Raw genomic sequence first — 26,532 nt, 5'->3', positions numbered from 1 at the left:
ACTTTTCAACCAAATAATAAATGCACTAAATACTGAATAATATTCAAAACACTTACACAATTAAAAATTCAGCTAATGAAACACAACAATGGAGAAAAATTAACATTTTCAATTGTTTTTAGCAATCAACCTCAAGTTAAATAACCTATTTGGAAACATATATCATAATAGCTACTTGATTAGCTACTTGAATAGCAATCACAATATCATGATTGTTTTAAATACAATATGTCCCAACTGGTAAGCTTTTCTTTAAAAAGTTTTTTGTCAATAGCAATATTCTTGTCTCTACACCATACAAACCACTTCAACATACACTTTTCAGCATCTAGATGCTCATATTTTACATTTTATTATCTGTTCTGTCTGATTCTGTTATTTATTGAAGAGTTCCAAAATTTTTTTTGTTTTTCATTTTCAGATAATTAGAGAAAGTACTTAACAGAATGTTAAATTATTTCACAATTTCTGATTTTTTATTTTTGCTTTCCTCTATAGTTATTCTGCTATCCATCTTCTTTAATTTTCACTTTTTAGCTGAACTCTCTTGAGCAGTTGTCATTTGAAATTAATCTTTACTATTTTACATTGAAAGAAATTTTGTTACTCTAGATTTTTAAGGAAGTTATAATTTTTTATATTCAAATAAATTAATCTCTGAACAGTTTCATTTTCAACATATTTCAATATTACAAATAAAACATGATTTTTCATTACTAATGAAAAAATATATACAAATTATTATCATATAATTCTGTATAAAGTGCATTTGTAAAGCATAAGAAGAAAAATGAATTTCAGAAATGATATTAGCAATAAAGGTTATTTATGCAACTTTCATTTGCTTTATTTACATTTATTATTTGTATTTTTGTTTTTTATATGTATAAATAATGATAAGAAAAATAGAATAGTAAGAAATTTTGTTAAAAATTTTGTATTTAGCTTATAAAATTTATATAAAAGATAGTTTTAAATAATTATATTATTTTTATTTATTTTCATTAATTTTGATGTATATATATATTTAAGAAAATATCAAATAATATAAACTTATATGTATATTATCAACTATTAAGTTATATGTATAATTTGGAAATATACAGTAAGACCCTGCTTAATGCGGGGGATGCATTCCTAGATGACAAAATGTTAAATGAAACAGCATTAAACGAGGTCATTTTAATATAGAGTAAATAGGGAAAAGGGAACACACGACCAAAAATAAACAAATTTTACTTTAATTTTAAGTTATTTTTATATTAATTTGTATAATAATATGTTAAATAACACATAAACATATGCACACAGAAATGTATAATAATATATTAATTAGTTCATTTTTTCTATACAGTATTAATAGTTCATTTTTTGTGACAAAGGTCCTGACTTTTCTGAAATTCTTGTTTTTTGCAATAAGGTTGTGAAGTTTCATTTGTCACTTTTTTCTTTCCTTACACAAATGTCAGTAGCAGAAGATTGCATCCAAAATGCCTCGTTTTGATTTTGCACTCCTTTCAAAATCTGGATCATTCGCTACAATTTTATCAACGATTTTGGTTATCCTTATCAAACTTTACTAAGGAAATCTGTAGAGAAATTTTTTGGGTTCTTCATTTTCAGAATCACTATTTTCCATTTCTACATGGATTCTTTGTTCTGCCAGGTCATCATTGATAAGACTCTACATGTCATTGATAAGGTTCTACATGGATTCTTTGTTCTTGAAGGTCGTCATTGATAAGACTCTTATCAGAAACCTGCGGTAACTCCTCAATATCCTGTTTGCCTATATCTCCTAGTCTTTCTGTATCGATTAGGTTGAGTTTGGTAAACCTAATGATACAGTGATAGGCTCTTCTCATTGAGAATTCTTGGATATCTTCAGCCATAACTTCAAACACTTCGTTCATGCATTTATCAGTTAATTCTTGCCAAGTGAAGCCAATATTGTCTATGGCATCCATGATGTTATATTTTTTTCCAAAATTGCATCAAACAAACATAGATTTAAAGAAAGCACATATTTTTGCCACCTTTTTCTGATTGCTTCATGTTCATAAATAATCATATTATGTACGAATCAATAAAATGCTACGATAATTTAAATCAGCATAAATTTTGAGCTTTTTTTTAGGCTTTGAGCAGATGTCGTTATATTGAATCAGCGTTAAGCGAGGTCTTACTGTATTCTGTTAATTAAATGAAGTTTGAAATGTGAGAATAAAATCTGTAGTTACAACAATAATAAGAAAGTAATTTTATAATTTAAATCCTGTCTAAAGCAGTTAACTTTCAATAATTTTTCATTATTTCCTCTGAATTTTTTTAAAAGATTCATGATCCTTACTATTTGATTATTATTTGGTCTTTATTATTATTNGTTTAGGAAATTTATTAAAGGATAAATTTAACAAATACAGTATATACTTTTGTACATATTTATATGTATTCTACAGGATTTGTTAATGAATAATAAATACTGTAATGGCTTTTTCAGACATATAGAAATATGCTTGTGGATTAATAACAGGATAAATTATTTTAATTTTAATTAAAATTTTATTTTTAATTTTAATAATTCAGCAATTATAAAAAAATTTGTAACTTTTAATTAGAAAAAATAACTAATTAAAAAGTTTAAGAAACAATAGAATATGCATAGTAAGTCAAATGCTGTTTTACTTTGTCAATGTGCCATACTGTAAGAGATGTGAGGGTCAGGGAAAGTTATAGACTTTAAAACAAAAAGTTAAGTAGGAAGACTGAATATAGTTAAACATCATTAATTTAGACTACTTGGAATAAGAAATTCCTGAATTGGTGAATTAGGAACTAGAATTCTGATTTTTGTATTGTTCTGTACAAATTCTGCAGTACCAAACAGCTTTGTGCAAAATTTAATATATGTTAACATTTAAAGGATTGTAAAGTAGACATTTTATTAGAGTAGAATAAAAATAAATAAAATTAAAATGAAGTTTTAAGGCATTAAAAATATTTAAAATGAAATCAGGAATATTTCTTTATAACAATTCTTTCCTTAACTTTTGATATTTTCTCTAATCTCACATTTAAACTGTCAGTTTTCATTTTTCATAGGATTATATTAAATTTTAGCACTTCCACATTGCAGCTAAAACAGTTTCAAATAAACAAAACTATTATTGGGCTGCAATTTGAAAAAATTAAGTATAATTTACATTGTTGAAGAAAAAGTTTTAAATTTGGAAAAAGTATTATTATTAAACAAAAAGAGTACTACCTGCAATTGTAATGATGATTTTACAATACTCAGACATATAATCCAAATTTTGTACAATCCATATTGTATACATTGAATAAATAATAATTAATTATATACTAATATGTAGAGCATTGAATTATTAATAGAAAAATTTGATGGAATTATTTAGAATTCTGTTTAAATTCTTTATTTAAAGGTTCCTGCAGCAGTTTCTCATGTAGAGTTTTGGCAACGATACTATTATAGAGTACATCTTTTAAAGCAAACAGAAGCTAAAAGAGCTGAACTAATGAAAAGAGCTGAAATTGAAATTCCTAAAGAAGAAACTATTTGGGATGATGGTTTGTAGTGAAAGTTTATATAAATATGTAGTATATGTATACATTTTATTAAGTATAAAGTATTTTTCTTAAAATTTGTCACAGTTTGATTATGTAATTGATGCTGTTAATATCCATATGATTCAAAATGCATATCTTATCTTTCAGAAAGAATGATCCTATTTTTACAATTTTTATAATGCAAGTACAGTACATCATCATTTTTAATCAGATATGACTGACAAATTGCTAACTTTGTTAATGTTCCAAATAAAATAGGTTATTGTAAAAAAGTAAAAATTTAAAGCAATCAAAGAAATTAATGTATAAAGACATTGATTATTCCATTTTAGTAGTAGTAATTTCCAATATGTGTATAATAATAATAATAGTAAATGTAATTCATGACATTTGATTTACACAAGTAAAATAAACATGAATATTATATAAATTATAACCTAATTTATTAAAGATTCCAGTTAATGCTTTTTATAATTTTATTGAAAATTCAAAACTAATGTAAAATTTAAAAAATCTCAGATGCAGGAAAGTTCAAATCACATATTATTGATTTGTCACAGGACATCATAATCATTCAACTTGCAAGGTTTAAAATGTCAAAGAAGCAACTGTTGCTCCAGTGTTTGTAAAATATGAAAAATTTTATTAAACTACAAATTTTTACAAAGCAAAAATTATAATTTCAAAAACAATAATTAGTTTAAAACATAAATATTATAAATTTAAACTTCCGTATTTACAACAATACACTTGATTATTAGTACAATTTATAAAATTACAATTATTCAGAAGAAAAACTTTTAATCAGCACCAATCAATCAATGAATCATCTTACAAATCAAAATATGTATTTTGATATGTATTTCAAAACATCATTTTTTTAAAATACTGCATTTTTCAATTTTAATGTGCCATCAAATCTAGTGCATACTTGATTTTGAAGACATCAAACCTTCAAAAAGTTAGCTTGAAAATTTAGTGTTCACTGTATATCACCAGACATGCAGTCATGGGCTACTAATGTATTAAAACAGCAATTAATGCATTTTTGAAAAATATTTTATTGTCATGTGCTTCATAATGTTCACATTTCCAGATATTTATATTTTATTGTCATGTGCTTCATAATGTTCACATTTCCAGATATTTATGATCAATGATGCAATTAAATGAAGGACAAGAAAATGAGTGCTCTCCCTAAATAAAATTAAAAAAAGAAAAAGAAAAACTTGTCAAAATTTCAAAAAGAAATATTGAACTTATCAACATAATAGGCATAAATAAAAGAAAATTGTAAATAGCATTATAAAAAGTAATTGATTTTATTATGAATTTTATAATAAGAAACTGGAAAATTTTTTTGTTTCCATTTCTAGTTTCTGGTGGTTATGTCGCTGTTTATGAACCTCTGTAACAAAACGTCTGTTCATTATCAAGAACAGGTTTTGTTATTGAAAATCACAGTGAAAATTACTATACAATCTACATTTTAATGATGAGATTTTAAGTAAGTATATACAAGCATGAAATTTTCCAGATGTAGTAACACACTGAAACATCAGTGTATAAGTTATGCACAGAAGATTAAAGTTAGCTTCTTAGATCTCTGCTTAAACTTAGCTTCATAGAGTTCCATCCATTGGACATAGTTCTCTTGGCTTGCTGTAGTTCAAAGGACCTCCAAATCATTCAAAATCAAAACCAAAATTAAAACAGTAAAATGGGTGGGATGTGTACCAAGAATGTGAATTGTCAAGAGGAATGAGGAGTAAACAATGCAAATGAGGCTTTATTAAATTAACTTTATGCCCAATTCTAATGCACATTCCAGTTAGACTTTTCTGATCTCCAAAGATCAGAATAGTCTAAAAATGATGTGCATTAAGATTGAGTAAACACAGTATATGTTGAACTCATTTTTTGTTTTTTCAAATTCTTTTATAATAGCATTATTGGATATTCCTTCATTTCATTGTTTTCAGTTTCTTCTTACAACTGCTATGCTTGTTATTTTTAGACTTTTATCACTTTTACTTAAGCTTTTGATAATAAATTTCAGAACAAGATAAAAATAGTTTAAAACAGACAAAATTTAAAATATCATTTTTTGCTATTTGATATCTTATTGCTTGTATTTTATTGATTCTGTTGTTTATATCATCCTAAAGATTTGTTTTTTCATTAAACTCATAGTCTTCGATAATGATTTGGTAGGACTAAATATACAAAATAATAACAATTTAATATGGAGGATGATACTAACTGTAATTTAATCTAAATGGCTATAACATAACAAAAAAGCAATAATATATAATAATATTTTGAGTTTACTGCTATTTAAAGTATGTTACAAGCAAACATATTGATGGGACAGATAGAAATGGTAATGTGTATATTACTGTCACATTTAGCAGGATGAAATATTCCAATATGGAAATTCATACAACTCAAGCAGAATTATATCACAAGAAAACCAACCTGATGTGGAAAGTGTAATGCTAGATGTCAGTTGCAAACACATGTTCAGAAGCATGACCACATGATAAATTACACCCTGAATATGTGGCACTGAACAGAAAGAAACTACAATTTCACTACTGCTGGTGTATTCTTTATCAGAGTATGTGGGATAAAGATAAATTTATTAAACTTTGCACAAATATTAGCCAAATTTGAAAAGGACTATAAAGTTTTTATTGTTACACAAAAAAAAATTTAAATAGTAAAAATTGATTGAGATTCTGAAAATTTATGTATAAGAAACTGCAAAAACCTATCACCTACCAGAGTTTAGATATTGAGTATAATGAATAACTTTGTGATGATTTGTTGCATGAAGTATCAGAAACGAATTATTACTGTGAAGAAGACTTCAGAATAATTGTTAAAATTGTGTTATTAAGAACAATACAACTTTAATAACTGGTTTGCCAATGAAAATCAATTTCAATTAAAATCTGTAATATTTTATCTTTCAAACACATTCTCAATTTGCCCAGCTTAAAATGTTTCTTTCTATCTAATTCAGAAAGTAATAGCTCTGGAATGGCAAAACTATATGAATACAAACAACCTGCATTCTCAACATTGTGGAGAAAAACAAAACATTTTTATCTGCTTTTGCAGAATGTTTACTTGTTTGTATAACACAAACAAATACAAAATATTATTTTTTTCAGCACAAATTTTAAAAATCTAATAATTTTAATATGTTTTACCACTAGCAACAACATGTTTTGGTAGTTTGTTATATTTCTAAATTTTTATTGTCATATTAAAACAAATTAAATTTAAAATGTATAAAACACATTTGAAGTGGAGCATTAGCGAAGCTTCTTCTGAGGCTTACAGAATTTTGTTCATTCTCAAAATCTGTTTGATAGATTTTGATTAAACTTTTCCATTATCCACTAATTGTGATGTGGAATCCAAAACTGCAGTTAAAAATGGGAGTCCATGACTTTGTTTTCAAGACATAAGGTTATTTAATGAGTGTATGTAACAAAGCAATATCACACAAATCATGTGACTTTTGTCATGCAAAGTTTCACGATTGCTAGCACATCTTGTATGGGCTTATACAATCATTCTCAAAATTTAATGGATTCAGGTTGATAAAGCTTTTCCATTTTCCGTTAATTGAGACGAGGAATCCAAAAATGTAACGCGGGTCCATTTAAATGTAAAAAAACCAGCAACAAATTGCTTAACTTTTCCTGCAACATTTAAAATTCTGGTAGCACTATCTGTTATAATATTTCATTAAAAAACTGTTTACATTTTTAATTATTATAAAATGACAAAAAGCTTAATTTTGAGGGTAGGGATGGGTTTTATGAACAATTGTAAATGCTAATAATGAGTAAAATCATCATAAGTCCAACCCTACTCGAAATATGACACACAACCATCCTTTATCTCCTCACCCTGTCAAGCTTAAACCAGCAAAATTTAATAGCATGAATCTTTCCTACACAAACCTTCCAGCAAAATTTCAGAAATTTTCAAAAGCACAGGAGTTATTAACAAGGTAACAAACAAGGTAAACAAAATCATGCTACACACAGACACACATTAACATCCATATATTGAGAAAAAACATCAAATATTTTTGCATTTCTCAATGTTTCAAGGTTCCCTAAGTCCAAAAATGTGAAAATCTTGGGGGTTCATTTTTGACCAATTGTCATACTTTTCCTCTGTAATATATAATAGAGCCAGGAAAGTAAAAATAGGAGTCCATGACTTCATTTTCTATATACATAGGTATTATAGTGACAATGTCCATGCTCTCTGATGTGACGAGCACATCTAATGGAATTTAGGCCTAGGGATCAAAAATAAAAACAGTACTGTACCTAATGGAAAATAGATTCAAAAAATAAACAAAGCAATTGATGGAAATTGCTTTGTTCTTGAATCATCTTTCCATGCCTGGCCAGTGCAAGGATTGTCTCCCCCATGGCCTGCAGGTACAAGGATAGCCACTTTTGTGGCAGCAAATGCAAAGTTTACCTATCCGTGTCTATTGGGTACTGTACAAGAATCTCTTCTGTGTCTAACAGGTGCAGGGAACACTTCTTTCTTTCCAGCTCTGCTTCAATTCTATTGTGATATGACAAAGTCAAGCAATGTCCTAGTATGTTATGGATATTATATGTATTTACTGTGATACTGTTTTTTAATATTAAACTTTATACAGTATAGTTTTTTCAGAAGTTATATAATAATAATGTATGCATAATTTACATCTGTCGTCATTTGACTGTTTCATTTTTTATTTTATTTTCTTACTTTAACATATTAAAACTTAGAATAGATGAAATTGTAAACAATTTTTTAAACATTTTTATCAGTATTAAATAAATATGAAATTTAATTGAAAGCCACTTTATCAATATTAACATCTCTTTTGTTTTTTAGATGATGAATTTTCAGAAATTGCTACAAATTCTTCCAGTATGATTCATGTAAACAGTGAAAAGTTCAAACATCCAAATAAAGGTGAAAGTTCCAAACTACTTGATAATTCATCATTTATTATTGACAGTGAAACAGCAATTAAAAAATCAAATAATTCACCAAGTGAACTATATAATGAAACTTCTTCTGTTCAGGATAGAGAGTCTTTAAAAATTGAAACGGAACATGATTTGAAAATTAGTGAAAAATCTGCTTTATCAAAGGAATTGTTTCAATCTCAGGGAGAAGATAATTCACAAAAAATATTATCAGACAGTATTTGTTTGGTACAGTCTTTGGGTGAATTACAAAATGTTTCTACTTCATCAACAGTAGCTACTGAATCAGATAAAACAGAATTGTCTTTAAGAGAGATAATAAGTAGAGAAAAAGGAGATATGGTAGTAATTGGAGACAAGAATACTATCTCTCCAGCTTCCAGTGATACTGCTTTAAAGGGTAAAATTATAAATATTAATTCTTTATACAAGAAAAAAATCTAATTAAAATATCTTTAAACAAATATGCTTCAGTTTTTTAATCAAAAATGTGCACATAAAAATTGTTCTTCTGTATTATTTTTTCCAAGAATATAGTTAAACTGATATTTTATTGAATCTGTTTTCATGAAATACCATTATACTAAGTATAGGCAATACAATCAAGTCTAAATCAAGTTTTAATAATAGCATCAACAATAATTTATATCATACAAATTTACTATATTATAATTTCAATATTCTGTAAAATAAAATAATTTTAAATTACCCATCAAATAATAGTTATATGCTTACAAATCTTGCATTTAATGTTAAAATATTTTTTATTCAGTTAAGACTAAACAAAAACTGGATAATTATAAATGATAAATTCCTAGAATACTCTCAGACCAAATGCCCAAATTGCAGTAACACATTATCAAAATTTCATATTCTTTGTGAAAATTGCAACGAAAATGAGAACATGCAAAATGCTGATATTGGTTGATTAGTGAACTGCTCTAATGAAACGGATATGTACAAGTTCATTGACAAAGCAAACATCAATACTATCTTTAAGTTATACAACTGGTCTAAGCAACTTGTGATTAAAAACGTAAATTAGCAAATGTATGTACTATATATTAGATAAACAATGTTAATTATCTGTATGATTAATTAAAGTTCTAAGGCCGGCGGATGAATATGATGTATATAGAAATCACGCTCTTGTAACAGGCGAAAGCCTTATACGCTAAATAAACTTTGATTTGAAAAAAAAAAATATTCTGTAAAATAACATAAGACTCACATCAATCATTAACCAGTGTGAATTATGTTGATGTGAGTCTTATTTTATATTCATCCTGGTGTGCTGTACAGTTATGTATTCTTTAAAATTTCTTTAATCAGTTCTCATGTAGAATATTCTTTATTTTTTAAATAGAAATTGCCATTATTATTATTTATGATCAAAATGATAATTTCAATTAATTATCTAAGACTAATGTTAAAAACATTTGTTTGAAAATCTGATCTTCATAATAGGTCGGCCATCACAAATTTATTGAATGACAAAGAATAAATTTTAAAATATATGATTTAGACTTAATTGTATTTTTTGTATTTAGTAAAAGTGATCTTCAATTCAAATTATCATGAAAAATCTTAGTTTTGGCCAGATTTGAACTCTCCTAGCAATATGAGAACTTGTAGCTATATCGTTTATCAGGAATGTGTGATTTTTTTAGTAATTAAACTATTAAAAGGAAGTAAAAGCACACTGAGTGCAGCATTAACAGTTTTTTTATTTTAATCATAACCCTACCAGGTGTGATATTGGTCATAACTGGGTGTCTTGATTTCCCTTCCAGTGTTGCATGCCCCAGGTTGTTCTTTGAGCCAAAAACACATAAGGCAGGTTGGCCGTAATGCAACTGCTTGTAAACAAGAAGTTCTATCCTACCTATTTTTTAGAAAAGGCACTAGCTAAATTTCTCCATACACTCATCCCAGGCTCACCCTATGTTATTCCCTTGTTCTTGGTTTTGGTTGCTAAATCTACCATCACTTCAGGCAGTGGCATGGTACAAACCAGTGCATACAGTTCTACAAACTGGACATAGTATCCTTGTACCCTTTGGTGTCTACTTTGAAGATGTAGGCACCGAATGCTTGTCAATTCTCTACTCCTTAAGAAGGACTTTAGTGCTCAACAGATACTGGATATACATGATGCACTGATCTTTATCACAGAGCACAACTACTTTTGTTTCAACAGGAAAATTTATTTACAGAAACAGGGAGTCCCCGTGGGTTCCCCTTTATCTGCTGTTTAGTGGAACTGATCGTGAGAGAAATTGAACACAGAATATTCAATTCACTACTTGCTGTCTACTACCCACCGTTGTACTTGCATTATGTTGATGATATTCTCATAGTGTGGAAGGATACAGACGAGACATTTCTTACGTTAAAACGAGATGTCCAGTGTATACCCCTCTATTAACTTTACTCAGGAGAAAGAAGTTGAAGCGGCAATAACATTCTTAGATTTGTGCATATATAGATCTCCTGGAGGGCTAATATTTTTGGTTTTCCATAAATTTAACAAGGTGCCACGTATCATCCAGGCAGATGCTTTCCAACCTTTGCAATATGTTGATGCTGCTATTGCAGCTGTCACTAGAAGAACATCCTTATTACCATCAATGCAAGCACTTAAACATTGAGTTAAACACCATCAATTTGGCAGTATGCAGAGCTGGTTTTTCACATGCTAAGTTCACACATGTGAGTAATATGGTCAGGGATCTCTGTTTCTAAGCACAATGCTGCATAGCAAAAGGGAAGTGATGGTAGTGGAACCGCCATTACCATACCTTGGACCCCTTTCCATACACATTTGCCATATATTCAAGCAACATAACTTTCTCTGCTACTGAATTTGCACACTCATCTGCAACAATGGGAATAAATTTTTCATCTTTGAAAAGTCAGAAATCTATGCTGTATTGTTGGAGAATCCTGTAATGGGAATGAACACAAGGTACAAATGCTTGCTAGTTGCATAGCTGAACACCAGGATGACATGGTGAAAGGAAAGCAGACCACAGCTTGCAAGAAAGGTACTCTAACAGAACTACAACCTGTTATGGCTCAAACACCACTGCTCAGATGCTGCAGCAACTGGAAACTCGTGTTTATATGAGAATCTCTCCTTACAACAATCTTGGAGCCATGCAACACTCCCATGCTTGATGTGCCCAGTGTGTGGGTTGTCCTATATAAATTGTTAAATAGTGATATATGTCTGCTATCACATCTTTAATGTGGGTCTATATCCACACATGTGTTGCATGATGTTACAACATCTAGCATAATTGAATTTTGTAGCACACTCATAATGGTTTTTGTTTGTTTGTTTATTATGTTATGGCAACACAACACTTGGGCAATCTGCTGTGGGGATGCCTTCCAGATCTTTTTAAGGGTAACTAGCCCCTATTCAGGTATTACAGATGTGGAAAAAACTCTGAAAACTCCATGTGGCCAACCTGTCCTGGCAAGGCATGAATCCACGACTGAACTCCCAGTTTTCAGGGAACGGAACTGCTTGACCACTTGTGGGTCCATGATAGATTTTAATTTTAACTTAACTAATATGTGTTCCATTTACATTAGAACATTGTATTCTATTTTTAAATTTTCATTTGCCAGATGATGATGATCATCAGTTTGTTGAAAGTGCTAGCAAAAAAAAACTGTTAACACTACACTCAGTGTGTTTTTACTATCTTTTACATGTTATTTGGCATGAAGTTCAAGCTGTTTTGAATTAAATTATTAATAGGAAATATTTGTAAAGTTAGATTATTATAATTTTATTTTTTCTTTTACCATGAAAGGAAGTGCTGAAGATTCAGATTTGGATAAGGATTGTGATTGGGAGAAAGATTTTGATTTAGATATAACAGATGAAGATTTAAAAAAATTGGAAAATAACAATAAAAATACAAGGCCAAAAGAGGTGAAAGATTTATTTAGGACTAAATTAATCAATAAGAGTATTAATAACATTCATTTTAGTTAAAGTTAAAAATATATTCAGAAAAATCAAAATTAATTAGTATTAAGATATTTCATCCTTGTTACTTGTTTGGCGTGATGGGATAGAATAATGTAATATAAGAGCAATTTTCTAAAAAGTAGTGTCTCCCAGAAGGACTTTCTGTGGAAAACTAACCATTTTTAGGTGTTAAACAGATGAAGAAAATGTCACATGACCAGTCTATTGATCAATTGTAAATCCAGGACTAACTCCCAGTGTTCAGTGGTTTTTCCACTTGGCTGCAAGTGGGCAAGTTTTAGAAAAAAAGGAAAAAATTGTTACATATACAAGTAACAATTTTTCCTTTTTTTTTCTAAAATAACTTTTTTATTTTCAAATTTATTTATTTAAAATTATTTTTATTATTTTATTTTATTTTATTTATTTTTAAATTTATTTATTCAATTGTCTGTTATAAATCAATTAATTATGTATTTGTTATATTAAAAAAATACCATGCTTCCTCAATTGAACCCTGGGATTCAGTAATAGTCCCTGCAAAATAAAGGAGTTATTAAATACAAACCCCAGGTTGAAAAGTATGAGAAACAAGCTGAAGTATTGCACTATGTAGAATATGTAGTTTGGAGATGGGTAAGAAATTTAACTAAAATAACCTCTTTAAATTGTCTAGAGTCAATTATCACTTTCTATTCCAAGGTTCATTGGAACCTTTTTGAAAATAAAATTATACATATTTATGAATATTGAGTGTGGGAAAGTTGTGATTGAGTTCATAAGTTGAGAGCTTATCAGCCAAAAGATAATTGGAGAAGTTAAGACATTCATTCTTTTAGAATGTAATTTCCTAAAGAAGGTTGATAAAGACAACTGAAAACATTAGAGGATAGAGAAATTTTATTGCATTTTGATGGTTTTAGTGTTAGTGGTATTACAAGTGCAATTCCTACAGAAATAAAGAGATGGTAAGTTCAAACCAGAAGATGCTAAATATGGTATGCAAGATTCAGCAGAATTGGCAATGACATCAAAACAGACACAAAAGACAATGTAACAACTGAATCAGAAGATGCTGAATCAAATTAGCTATAAAAACTAATTATTTCAAATTTTGTAGATATAACTCATAAATACAGTCAATAAACTGTTCTATAGTTCTGAAAATGTATAAGTAATTAAAGTATTTCTCTTGATTTTCACCCATTCATTTCTTGTAGCAAGGTAATAAATCCTAGCCTTGGAAAATCTTAGGACTTTGAATAAACCCTAGATGATACATGCATTTTAAACATAAATCCCCCAGTTTAATCAAGGAAATATGGTATAAGTAATTAAATAGGTTAAAATATGCAATATTTGAAGATATGTTTTATCACTTTTGAAGAGCCCAGATGTTATAATTTCTTCTCTAATTACTGTCATAAATATTTTATAAGAAAAATGTGGAACTATAATAAGACAAGCAAGGCTCAGCATAATTGCTTTGTATTTAGAGAGTAATAACTATAATTTTTCATAATAATTATTGATTGAAATAAAATTTAAATTAAATAAATATATAATAAATATATATATTTTTTATGGGACTTGTAACTTTAGAGCCACAAAATTGAAGTTATATCTCTGATGATTAATTTTCAGTTTAAATATATAAGAACTGAGAAAATTGTTATGCATTGATTATATACTTACATTTATTATATTTAGATTGAAGAAGACTGGGAAAATTGGGAATAATGTGCATATACCAAAGATTTTACAATTTGCTTTAACAGAAAATATTATTTCTTGCCTCATCTGGTGAAAACTTTATCTCGGATCTGTCGGTCTCTTGGTATCAAGATTTGTGAATAAGACAAGATATTGTACATAAAAATTTCCATAATTATTTGAATTTTGGATTGATTTCATTGATGATAAAAAGAAAACATTCATATAATAAATGATATATTTATTTGCTAATAAATTAAAAAAAAATATTTTCTAAGAAATAATTTATGAAATTTATATTTATGTGCATGGCAATTATATATGCAGTATATGGTAAATACTTCTTTATCTGTAAAAATATAGCAGTGTTATTGTAGAAATATTACTTATATATATATTTTTTTTTCTTTCCATATTAATCATAAATAACAACTTATTTATAAATAAACAGAAAAGTATATAATACATAAACAGTACTAGTTATATTTCATGTTTATAATGTGATAAATAAAAATATATAGTACATATATATATATATATATTTTTATTCATATTTATGTATTTAAGATTTATCAAGATAAAATATTCTATTGAAGATAAATCTATTGGAATAAATTTAATTCTTTATAAAAATTTTCTTCACTTTGATTTAATAACTTGTAATTTCAAGGAATGTTTCCAAATTCTATTAACTGTTGTTATAAGAAAATATTTAATTCATTTAGATAATTTAAATCAAAATGATGTTTTAAAAAAATTTAAGATAAAATTTTTTTGGATAAAATGTAAATAAAAAAAAAAGTTTTTTATACCATATTTTGTGTGTGAATTTATTTTTGGTTATTATGTGCAAATCAGTGGAATTTTTAAGTCACTTTTTTTAATATTTTCTCACTAACAAAATTATTTTTATTTTTGTACAGCAAAACACCCTGACGTTTTTATGAGTAAATATTCATATCGTTTGTATTATTTGTATGAATTGTTAAAAAAATATTTTATTTACTCATTGAAAAATTCAGAATATTTTTTATACAAGTAAAAAACCAGTACGAAGGAAACTGTCACGAAACTTCATCCTGCTAAAGAGCAGACTATCACCCTCCAGGCGAATACGATCAATCTTTACGGTTGCTCTAATTTCGGTTACACACTCCTGGACGTCAAACTTCCCTACCTGTGGTATTGTCCCGCGTGCCATCCAATGGAACGGTAAAGAACGGTTCTGTTCGCAGTCAAAACTTTCGACAGTTAGATTGATAAATTCAAAAGAAAAAAAAAAGGAATATGGAGATTAAGTCCTGGAATTTTGTAATTTAATTGGTTCTAAAACTTGTCAATTATTTAGCGAAATTAAGAAAAGATGAAAGGATGCGCTCGACACAGTGTATGCTTCTTGTCATTTGTCACATGGGTGAGTACGATTTACTGTAAACTATAACTAACGCTACTTGGCAGTTTTTAGGTAGTGTAAATAAATATAAGTATTTTTGAGACAAGCGCTTACCTTGAACTTCGTTATATATTTTAATTTTTTTTTAAGTATCTCCCACATTCACTTGCCACACCTGCTGATCCTTAACCTCTGTATTAACAATTTCCGTAGTAGTTCCCTCTTACCGAGAACCGGTCTTTGCCTGTGATGGACACAAAAAGACTCGTGTTGGGAGACTCTTATCAGATTCCTTTTAGCTGCTTAAGAACACCTCTAAAAAGATCTCCTCCTGTTGATGCTCTTTTGTCATTTCAACCACATTCCTTTTTTTAGTCCGGTTCTAGCATCTATAAAAAATGTGAAACTTCAATTTTTGATTAGAATAGTTTATATAAAAAATAAACGTATTTTTTTGTGATATAAACAATTAGTTTCGCATTAAAAAAAATATTATTTACGCTTATTCGAGTTCAGCATAAGTAAATAAATGAAATTACGAGAATAAATTAGTGTGAAGCTTTAATAAGTTTATCTATTTTGTAGTCTTTTAAAAATTTTCCTCAAAAATAAAATTTTAATCAACTTTACTACAGGCAAGAATGCTTTATATTATATATAAAGCATTCTTGAAAATTTTTATATGAGCCTCTCATTATAGAAAGTAATGCTAATAGTGCTTATCGAACTGATTATCATCAAGGCATAGATAGATGATGCTTTGATAAAATCAAAGTGTTGATGGTAAGAATAGCTGAGTTGAAAACTAAGAATAACACGATGTTAACAAGATTTTTTTCATGCCAGTCATTCAGTTTTTATGAACAATAACTCAAGCTACTGAAACTTCGAGATACTAAAATAACTTTTTACAGCTAAAAATAACACTATTAAGTTAAAATAATCGCAATATAAATTATAATCATATTCATTTATGCTATATTTTAATAAAAGTAAGTAATAATCACCCAAAATTATGATTTCATTAATATTTTAATAACTTCAAAATTTTTCATTATTTTCCTTGGGGACTCATAGTTTAACAAATCTCAAAATAGGTTAAAAAAGTTTAATTACCCCAACGTAACGGCAGTCCTAGATTAGTAATATTGATAAACAAGAAATTACTAATAAAAATATCCCTGAAAATGTGTTGTATTAATTTTTACTTCATCATCTTATCTTTAAAATCTATATATGATTCAAAGTGGGGATGAATTAAACTATAAATAAATTATTTAAATGGTTAAGAAATTAAGGGAGAAACGAAAAATATTGATTTACTTTCCTTAAAAATTGAAATTAGCAAAGATTATTGTAACAATTACAATGCGAAACGTTGTATAAATCATCGTTATATAACATCCTAATTTTAGACGCAAAGTTGAAGAATGGGTAATTAGACCTATAGAATTATCATCCATGACTATTAAAGATTATATCGAACTATCCAAAGAATGCTAGCCGGAAACAGGAAGAGAAACAGTCATTTTAGCAATCAAACCTTGACATAATGGGAATTAACTTTTGATGTTGATGCTCATCCGTTTTGCATTCCAAACATGACCCGATATGCATAAACATATTCTCACGTTCTGCTTGATACTTTTTTAGATGTAAGTTTATAGCAAGAAATACAAAATGATAACTGATACAAATTAATTATTCTAGAGCTTTCATTATTTTTCACGAGAAACGTAAAGTTTGCAAATGTTCTTATGAAATAATTGGCGCCGATAGTCTACACACATTCGCCTACACGACGCCAATATTACGATTTATTATTGTATTTTGAACATTATAAAAACTATAAACAATACGAACGACGTCTGACATTTCTTTATAGTAAAATATCACGCAAATTTTTCTTTGTGCATTATTGGAAAATTATTCAATCATTAATGAACTTTTCATGTTGAAAGTAGAAACTTGGATTATACAAATCAATTTTTTTAATATTTTAGTTCTCCAATATTATAGAATAAGCTATTATTCATAATACGGAGAAAACTAAAATGCTATTCAATTTCATAAAAATAAAGAAAATAATTGGAAAATAAAGTTGAGGTAATTAGAATGAAACCATGCGAAACGCTCTTTGTTAGTTTATATTAAACGAAACAATCGATTGGACATTCGGTCGATGACTTGTACAATACTTGACCAATAATTATTGTCGTTTCATCTTAAACTCTTTATCAAAGAGAAAGGAGATGGGCCTCTGTTTCTATTTTTGTAAATTGCAGACTATACATGAGTCACTTTTCCTAATCTGTTCTCAAGTAAATTGTTTATTCTAACATTTATTATCCATTTAAACATATTAAAATGTACATTATTTATAATAAATAAATAAATTATAATATAAATTATAAAAAGCAATAATAACTTCTTACATTGCTGTTTTCTATCACATTTACAAATACAGTACATTTAACAATACGAAGCCTATTTATATTTAATAATAAAAAATATATAATTAAATAATTGAGTTCAGTGTATTAATATATATAATAATACAGTTTATTCTTATAATTAAATGCTAAAATTTAAAAATAATACTTTTATCTTGATATGTTAAGCTATAGATATGGGATATAGCAAGATAGTAGCTATAAAATATTATAATTAAGTCATTATAAAATTATATAAATTTATTTGTATACTGTATATGGAATTTTTAAATTAACAAGTCAAAGTTTAATATGTAAAGTTTATAACTTTTACAAAAAATAAGAAGATAAGAAAATAATTTTATCCAAATATCTTATTCTTTAATACATTAAAGAATAAGATATTTGGCACGTCATGAACTATCCAAACTTTGATGTGAAAATCTATATTTTTAAATGATTAAAACTTACGTAAGAATTATTATATTGTATTTTTAGTAAATTATAATAAATAATGTTATTACTGTTTAAAGATTACAAATTATTCATGCGTTAGATTTAATAACAGGCCATCATTTTTCAAGTCTCTCTCTTGATAAATGATAAACTATGCTGAACTCAAGGGCTAGATGTTATCTTGATAACGATAAACCAAGTTGACATCCCTTCTATCCGAAAGAGGAAGAGAGAGTTTATTGAGATGTTCCTCCTCCTATTTTTATATCACAATATTTTTAAAAAAACTAATTAATGTGATAAATGGTAGAAGAATCCTAGGAAAATGTTCAAAAATTAAAATTAGATGACGAAAGAATTTAAACTTAAAGTATTTTTGTCTCTAAAAAAAAAAAACAGTAGTTTTCAAGACAAAAACAATGTTTTGTAGGCTAACTGATTTCGATTTTCTAAAAAAAATCTAGACATTTTCGGTTTCTGTCGGTTCAATGTAACTGTGAAGCTTTTAGTTCTAAGGGATACAAATTATTAAGACGTGTTTCCTCGATACGCATCTTACTATTAAGGTTAAATATATATAATACTACTTTAGGAATACAACTGTGATACAAATTATATAGAAATCTACTCGATAAAATTATAGATACGATTGTCCAAATTTCTATAAAATATAGGTTAATCACAATAGTTGTGATAGACCTACTTAAAAAATTTTATCTGTATTCCAACAACATGATTTCGGATTCTCCAGTTATTGTTTTTAATTTCAAAAAAGTTTGTTGTCTATTTTTGAAGATTTAAATAGAAAAATAGGATTTGTTATCTTAAAATATCTGCATGTTCAAATGATATATGAACCCATTAAGCTTTGTAAAGAAACGTTTTACATGTTAAACAGTAGAAGAAGTTCGTTTCTATAGTATAATTGATGAATTATACGTGACTTTATAGACTATACAATGGATTAGTTTTAATAAACTATAGCGAGAATGTGCTTTGAAGCCAAGAGGACAATGATATGACCTCCTTACACAGTTTCTTTAATCTATGTGTCGTATTTTTCTCAAAGAAGTTCTGGTTCAATGAAATTGAACTTAAACTCGACAAACGAATAAAATCTTTAATGATTTATTACAAAATCCTGCTTAATATAATAAAAAAAAATTGTTTTTATAGCTGTAATTTTTTATTATTATAGATCTTTTGTCAGGTTTTATAAAATTTGAATGATTAAATTTAGAATTACAGCGAACTTACCATTCAATATACTGTATTAGTGAAAGACATTTTCACAGTGTAGCCTATATTAATTATTGTTAATATGGCTATACCTTATTTATTGTTTTTTAATATATTGTTTCTTTATATTACTTTGGTTTTATAATGGCGGTCGCATTTCAATATTTACATTAATCAAAATTTTCGATTTTTAATAATTTGAATATAATTTTAATTTTATATGCATTCTAGAAAGTTGAGTATTTATTGAGTAAATTGCAAATAGTTTTACTTTTTGACAATTTGACTGCCGGATGGCCAAGACGTTAAGGCATAGCCTACCACTTTCGAGACCCGAAATCGAATTCGGACGGTCCATCCTAATAATTTTTGATAATCAGTAAGTTTTGGGTATGTTGGGCTCCGTCACTCTCATTGTGAGTCTTGCCTAACCCATGAAGGGTATGAAAAAAAGCCCTCGTATTGCCCAGAAAATAGAAAGCCAAAAATGAAAAAAAAACTAAAAAACATACTTTGCAGATCAGCTTTGATGATCTAGAAATGAATTTGGCGATAGGAAAACCCCAGGAATTTTTCAGGGTGGTCTATCTCAGGCTGTATCTCACCATCTGGCCGCCCCATTGTGGGCCTGACAAATTCACTATGGGCTTGATAAAAAAAAAAAAAAACCTCTTTAGTGCTCACGAAGCGGAAAGAGTAACAAATAAAAAAATAATAGAATAATAAAATAAAATAGAAGAAATTAATTTTTTAATGTCTATTGAATTAGTAGCTTTGCATAGAAAACATTCTTGAAACGCATAGTAAGTTTTTTCGTGCCTTTTTAAAGTAAAACTGTCATCGGAATTCACGCTTTGTACAGAAGATGCATGCAATTTAAAGTTTTAAATTCCACCCAGTATTTAGTATTAGAATCCACGTTTCCGTGTAAGCACAAAAATTATCTGACTATTCTTTACATTCGCCTGGAAAATATTTTTTTAGAGCCAAGACTGGCGATTTGAAACGGCCTTATGTAATCTAATCTCTAATCTCATTATTTGCTTTATAAAGATGAAGCGATTTCCCAGAATTTCGTAGCGTTCTTTTCAAAATGTATTCTTATAAGGATCTAAGATAAAGTTATCTTTAATCAAAGATTGTTAGAATGTCAACACATTTATAAAACAGATTTGGCTCGAAATCTTTCCAGATATAAACTCAGACAAATGAAAAACTATGAAATAAGATAAACATTTCATCCACCCAAATTTTCTCCTTGAAATCGCTTCAGCATAAATTTATTTTCTAACTACTATTATTGGAAGTCGGCCGGATGGCCAAGCGGTTAATATGACAGCATACCACTCTGGGGATCCGAATCGAATTCGGGCGAACAAGTTTCCGGGAGTTTTGAATGGGCGTGTGTTCCTGATATGTCCGTTCCCTCCCTCACCACCCGGCTGTACCGACAGTGAAGACTTGGCCGAATCTACGATGGACAAGGAAAAAAACCCTATTAATGCCCGAGAGAAAAAAAAGAAGAAAAAATTAAAGCCTTTACGTTAAAAACAAGAGACTTTTTAAATCTAAAATCTTAAATGCAGCGTTTAATTAAATATGTATTATACACGGTCTAAAGGGTTTTAAATTACTAACATATTTCTAAACTTTATAAATGTAATCTTTTATCGTTAAATTAGTTGAAATATCGGCTAGATGACATGCAATAAGATTTTATTTTACTACCGTATGGAATCCGGTATTAAACGATGTCAGAACCCCATAATTCGTGAGTAGTACTGATCGGAGAGTTATACCTATTCAGGTCAGGTTCGCAATGGGACGTAATGGGCTCAATTGTGGCGGGTCATATAGCTTACAATGTACCTCGTGTTAATTAATCAATTGATCAATTAAAAATAGATAATTTAAAAGTAATAGCTTATTAAACTTATTCATCTTTGATTAAGTTTAGTAATTTATTCATCAGTAAATAGAAAAAAGTATATCCTATGACAATGAATTAAATAAATATTTAAAAAATAAATTTGAATTAGTTGCAAAATATCTATGAATATATTATTTATCTAAACGCACCGCGCTATGTGAAATATAGGAGTAATGAACACTAAACAGCATGTTCATTATTGTTAATTTTAAAGAAAATATATTTTATATTTATAACAAATTATATTAGAAGCCACGGATGTCGCAGAAATTTTTGCAGGGGAAGCAGAGCTCGGAGACAAATGATTACATCAATACATTTTTATGTAATTACTTGAATTTTTAGAGTTTTTTTACAAGTAGATTATAGAATACAATATTGCTTCAATACAAAAAGACAGAAAAAGCGTTCTGTGGTTGAGAGTGTAAGATTACATATCTCAATCACTTTTACGATTATAATTTGTGGACGTTTTTACTTGATCCCAGGGAGGGAAAAGTGCCGCGCTTTCATCTTTCTGTGGACGTCATGTTAGAAGCTCATATTAGTAATGGCAAATCTGTAAATTTTATAATTATGATTTATTATTTAAACACTATAATTGTATACAGTTAAGCCTGCAATAGTAAAATATCCGGCATTTCCCTTTAGGAAAGTTTATTCTAATAAATCCATACTTTATAATATACTCAGACCAGATATAATATAATATAATATAAAAGCTGTCTATTCAGCTGTAATATAAAAAGTCATCACCAAAATATAATATTAAAATACTGTGGCCTTAAACTATATCCCGAGGCCCTAAATTATAACTTGTTTAGCTAATCTATTAAACCCGTCCTGAATGAACACATCGTATTTTAATATTATCATTATCATACCGCATCTCTAATGTATAGCCTAAAACTTATGTAAAATATACTTAAGCAAACTAGAAATTTCCAGTATAGAAATTTTATGTTACTATAACAAAAATTATAATTATCACATATATTTCTTTGCTATGATATGATCATTACATTTATTTTAGAATTGATTTAATTTAGTTAAGTTTCACACATTAATTAAAAATTTAGGAAGAAATAACGCTTGATCTAGCACACACTAACCTTATCAAAATTAATCCCAAACAGGATGTATGATTTTTTTCTTTCCGTTTATTGTTGCTAATAATTTTAATATTCCGTTCATTTGCAGATAATATATTAGATACGACTAGTTATACAAGCTTGTTTCTCATTTTCAAGGTTTTATGCCGAAAGGTGACCTCGGCCATCTTCGTTATCTTTAATTAATTAACCCCTTACAACCTCCTGACAACCAATTTTAGTTACACAGGAAACGTTCATCTCGTAATAGAATTTCTTCAGTGTATATACAGTGTAATCTTCTCTTTTAGATATTTTTAGAAATTTATAATGTTACTAATTATCACTAAAATTCTAAACAATTGTTTATGTGTTACTTGAAAATAATGAAATCTATTCTATTATCAAATCACACGTAAACTTTCCTGTAATTTACAATTAATAATTTGGAATGATCTAATGATGATGATTCGTATCTAATGATAGGAAGTTCGTTTTACTATCGTTAGATACGAATGATATAAATTAGTAAAATTTAAAAAAAGGTAAAGGTTTTTATTCTGTAAGCTAATTCCAATTTTCTATTGTTCATAAAGAACAATTTAACTAACACTTGTATAACAATAATGTTAATATCTGCCCAACTCAACTGCAAGTTTGTATAAGTTTAGTAAAAGGTAAGGAATAATTGCTCCATTTTAAAAAATTTTGCAATTTCACATTTATAATTGGGTGGTAAATATAGCGGAAGTGAAAAGAATGCACACGTTTCTGTACACTGATTCTATTTTATATAATGCCATCGACTCGACACTTTCCCATTTTTTTAGAAATGTAAATTGTAAATGTTTTTGTGTTATTTTTACAGTTTTTATGGAAACTTAGCAAAATAAATGCTAAAATAATTTTCGTCAATCGTTCTAAAATAGTTTCTCAAATTGTGTCACTTATCAAGCAATATACCTTCATCTGTAATTTATAACTGTTATTAATTGTATATTAAGTTCTCTAATTATTAAATATTGATTAATTTATTAATATGAGAAGTAACTAGTTTCCCGGCAAACGTCGTTCTTTATTTAGAAACGTTGCGTTAGTTTCTATAACTCCTACCAGGAAACTGTCTGTAAACTTATTGTGCGACGGCGACGACCCATGAACCGGGAGGTATGGGTCAATGACGCTAAATATCACGTGCTTACTTTTTGCACACCTGTTTAATGATGGTTTTGAGAACCTCACTTCGACGTGCTGCACGTTCTTAAAATGCTGTGAAAAAGGAAATAAAGTTATAACGGATCTTTATTTTGAATGTCTGTGTTTATCTTCTTTTTATTTTTAATGCGTTTAAGTAAGATAAATAATAGAAATAAATATTAAGCGTAATATTTAGAGGTATTAGACTTAAACTAGACTAACTCATAATGCTGATCTATAATATATATCATAAGCCATCGTATGTGCGTTACATCCCTAATGGACAATTTTGCCCTTAATGGAGCAATCTGGCCATTAATTACATTTAGAGTTTAAGGGAGAAGAATCTCTTGAAGTATTCAATGGTGAGGGAGGTGGTCAAGATACTATCTACAAGAACTACGTTAGTGGTACAGAGTCACGGAAACTCTATATTCCGTAAAACGCGTTGTATCGCCCAAAAAGAAATTCACGTTACCTAATTTTTACTTCTATAACTTAATACTAAGATCAAATAAGTTATCTTTGTTCACTTGTAACACTTGATAATAGTGGAGTCCCGAAACTCGACTTAATATGGACTGGAAAGGTAACGACGAGTTTCACGACATTAGCTATAATGCTAGTCTAAATTGAGGAATTTCCATAAAGATATTACATATGCAAATTCATATACGTATTAACTATAATGACTATTTCTTAATTTTAATAGTTAAATTTTAATTTTAAAAATATTGGCTGTTCGGTAGCTACTTTCGAGTTAGTGTCATTCACGTCGTGGTGTCTTGCTGTGGCACCTTGGAAAAAGGGTTAGAGTAAATGAAGATTAAATGGTGAAAAAAGTTCTTGAAGCTGTGATTGTAAAAATAAATTTTAGACTATGTAAAAAAACTGACTAAGCCGGTGTTTTCTTATACAAAAAACTACATAATAACGAGCAAAATATTAGTGTTTTCCGAACGACAGATTAAAAAAAAAAATGAAATATAATTTTCTGCTAATTTACCATCTCACCTTTAAAGGTTTGTGTTAGTTGGTGACTTGTATATTGATAAGCATTCTATCAGAGTCTACTCTGTTATTTTTGACCGATTAGACTCATTATTCAAGCTTCTGTAGTATTGTTTACAAGAAACAAAAGCTAACCTTAAATTAACTTAAGATTTTCGAGGCCACACTAAACATAAGCGTGTTCTGCACGTCAGAAACAGAAACATTTAATTTTTTCAGTTACTTTTACAGCAATTGTGCGTAAACAGCACACATAGCAAGCACGGCTTTCAATTGCCACAATATATTAATACGAGGCACTATTTTTAACTTTATACAGTAATTACAAGCAGTGGCGTAGCGTAGTGGGGCGGCAGGGGCGTCCCGCCCCAGGCGTCACGCCCCAGGCGTCACTTTTAGGGGGCGGCAAAATTTCACAATAAATAATAATAATATCTTGTAAAAATTTGAACCATTTCATTTCATATTTTTATCGCACCTACGATTCGGACCGATTGAAATGAGCACGGAATTTTTCATTACTTATTCTGTGACGAAACTGAATTTTAGTCTTTTAAATTGAGATACCTAAATAAGAATTGATGCTATTATCGAGTGTTGCAAGTGAACAACGATAACTTATTTGATCCTAATATTAGGTTATAGAAGTAAAAATTAGATTACGTATACAGTCGACCCCCTATAACACTGTTGATTATTCCGTTTTATATGAATTCCATGTTGTACGACTCAGATTTTACAAATACGTGAGCCGTTTACAGCACGGCACACGTATTGGCAAAATCTAAGTGACTCGTATAACATGGAATTCATATAAAACGGAATAATCAACAGTGTTATAGAGGGTCGACTGTATTTCTGTTTTTGGACGTTAGGACGAGTTTTACAGAATGCCGAGTTTCCGGGATTTTACTGTATCGTCGATTCCACATGTTAACAAGTAATATGACCCTTTTTCCTTTTGCCACAACAAAATGCCGACGCGAATATCACTAACTCCAAAGTAGCTATCGAATAGCCAATATTTTTATAATTAAAATTAACTATTAAAATTAAGAAATAGTCATTATAGGTAATACGTATATGAATTTGCATATGTAATATCTTTACGGAAATTTCTCAATTTAGAATAGCATCATAGCTATGCCGTAAAACTCGTCGTTACCTTCTCAGTCCACATTAAGTCAAGTGGCGGGTTAGTTTGTTACGGCAACGCCAACAATTGGGTGATCTGCCTAGGGAGATGCCTTCTGGGAGGTCTTTTTAAGGGTAACATTAGGCATTATGGCCTCTATTTAGGCGTTAGAGATGGTGGCGGGATGGCCGAGCGGTCAATGTGGCAGCCTACCGCTCTGGGGGACCCGAGCTCGAATCCGAACGGGTCGAAAAATCCCCAGGAATTTTTCGGGGGGGTCCGTTCGGATATGTCGGACCCAGTTCCTCACCACCCGGCAGCCCCATTGTGGGCCTGGC

At 28.7% G+C, this 26,532-nt stretch overlaps 2 protein-coding genes and 1 long non-coding RNA gene across 3 annotated transcripts in view; 2 read left to right on the top strand and 1 right to left on the bottom strand.

Moving 5' to 3' along the window:
- The first annotated feature begins 228 nt into the window (after window positions 1-228).
- LOC111641987 (BSD domain-containing protein 1-like) lies at window positions 229-14,735 on the top strand. Its single transcript, XM_023388246.1, has 5 exons — window positions 229-240; window positions 3,444-3,588; window positions 8,512-9,009; window positions 12,437-12,558; window positions 14,308-14,735. Exons 1-5 carry the CDS (start codon window positions 229-231, stop codon window positions 14,335-14,337), a joined length of 807 nt encoding a protein of 268 aa, XP_023244014.1. The 3' UTR covers window positions 14,338-14,735.
- Window positions 14,736-14,972: 237 nt separating this feature from the next.
- Window positions 14,973-26,532, top strand: part of LOC111641961 (tetraspanin-9-like) — a 51,932-nt gene continuing 40,372 nt past the window's right edge. The window contains exon 1 of the mRNA XM_023388213.1: window positions 14,973-15,724. Within this exon, the coding sequence (XP_023243981.1) occupies window positions 15,674-15,724 (51 nt within the window). The 5' untranslated portion in view covers window positions 14,973-15,673. The remainder of the gene's footprint in view (window positions 15,725-26,532) is intronic.
- Window positions 15,931-23,181, bottom strand: LOC111641963. The gene is made up of 3 exons (XR_002759501.1): window positions 22,873-23,181; window positions 20,343-20,477; window positions 15,931-16,092 (listed from the first exon to the last, which is right to left on the bottom strand). It is a non-coding gene; the product is annotated as an uncharacterized LOC111641963 (long non-coding RNA).

Source organism: Centruroides sculpturatus, unplaced genomic scaffold, assembly GCF_000671375.1.
Source record: "Centruroides sculpturatus isolate CEXI.00-Female unplaced genomic scaffold, Cexi_2.0 scaffold113, whole genome shotgun sequence".
In the NCBI taxonomy this organism is placed as follows: Eukaryota; Metazoa; Arthropoda; class Arachnida; order Scorpiones; family Buthidae; genus Centruroides; species Centruroides sculpturatus.
The sequence above is the reverse complement of the archived record's forward strand: the minus strand, read 5'-3'. Positions and strand labels throughout refer to the sequence as shown.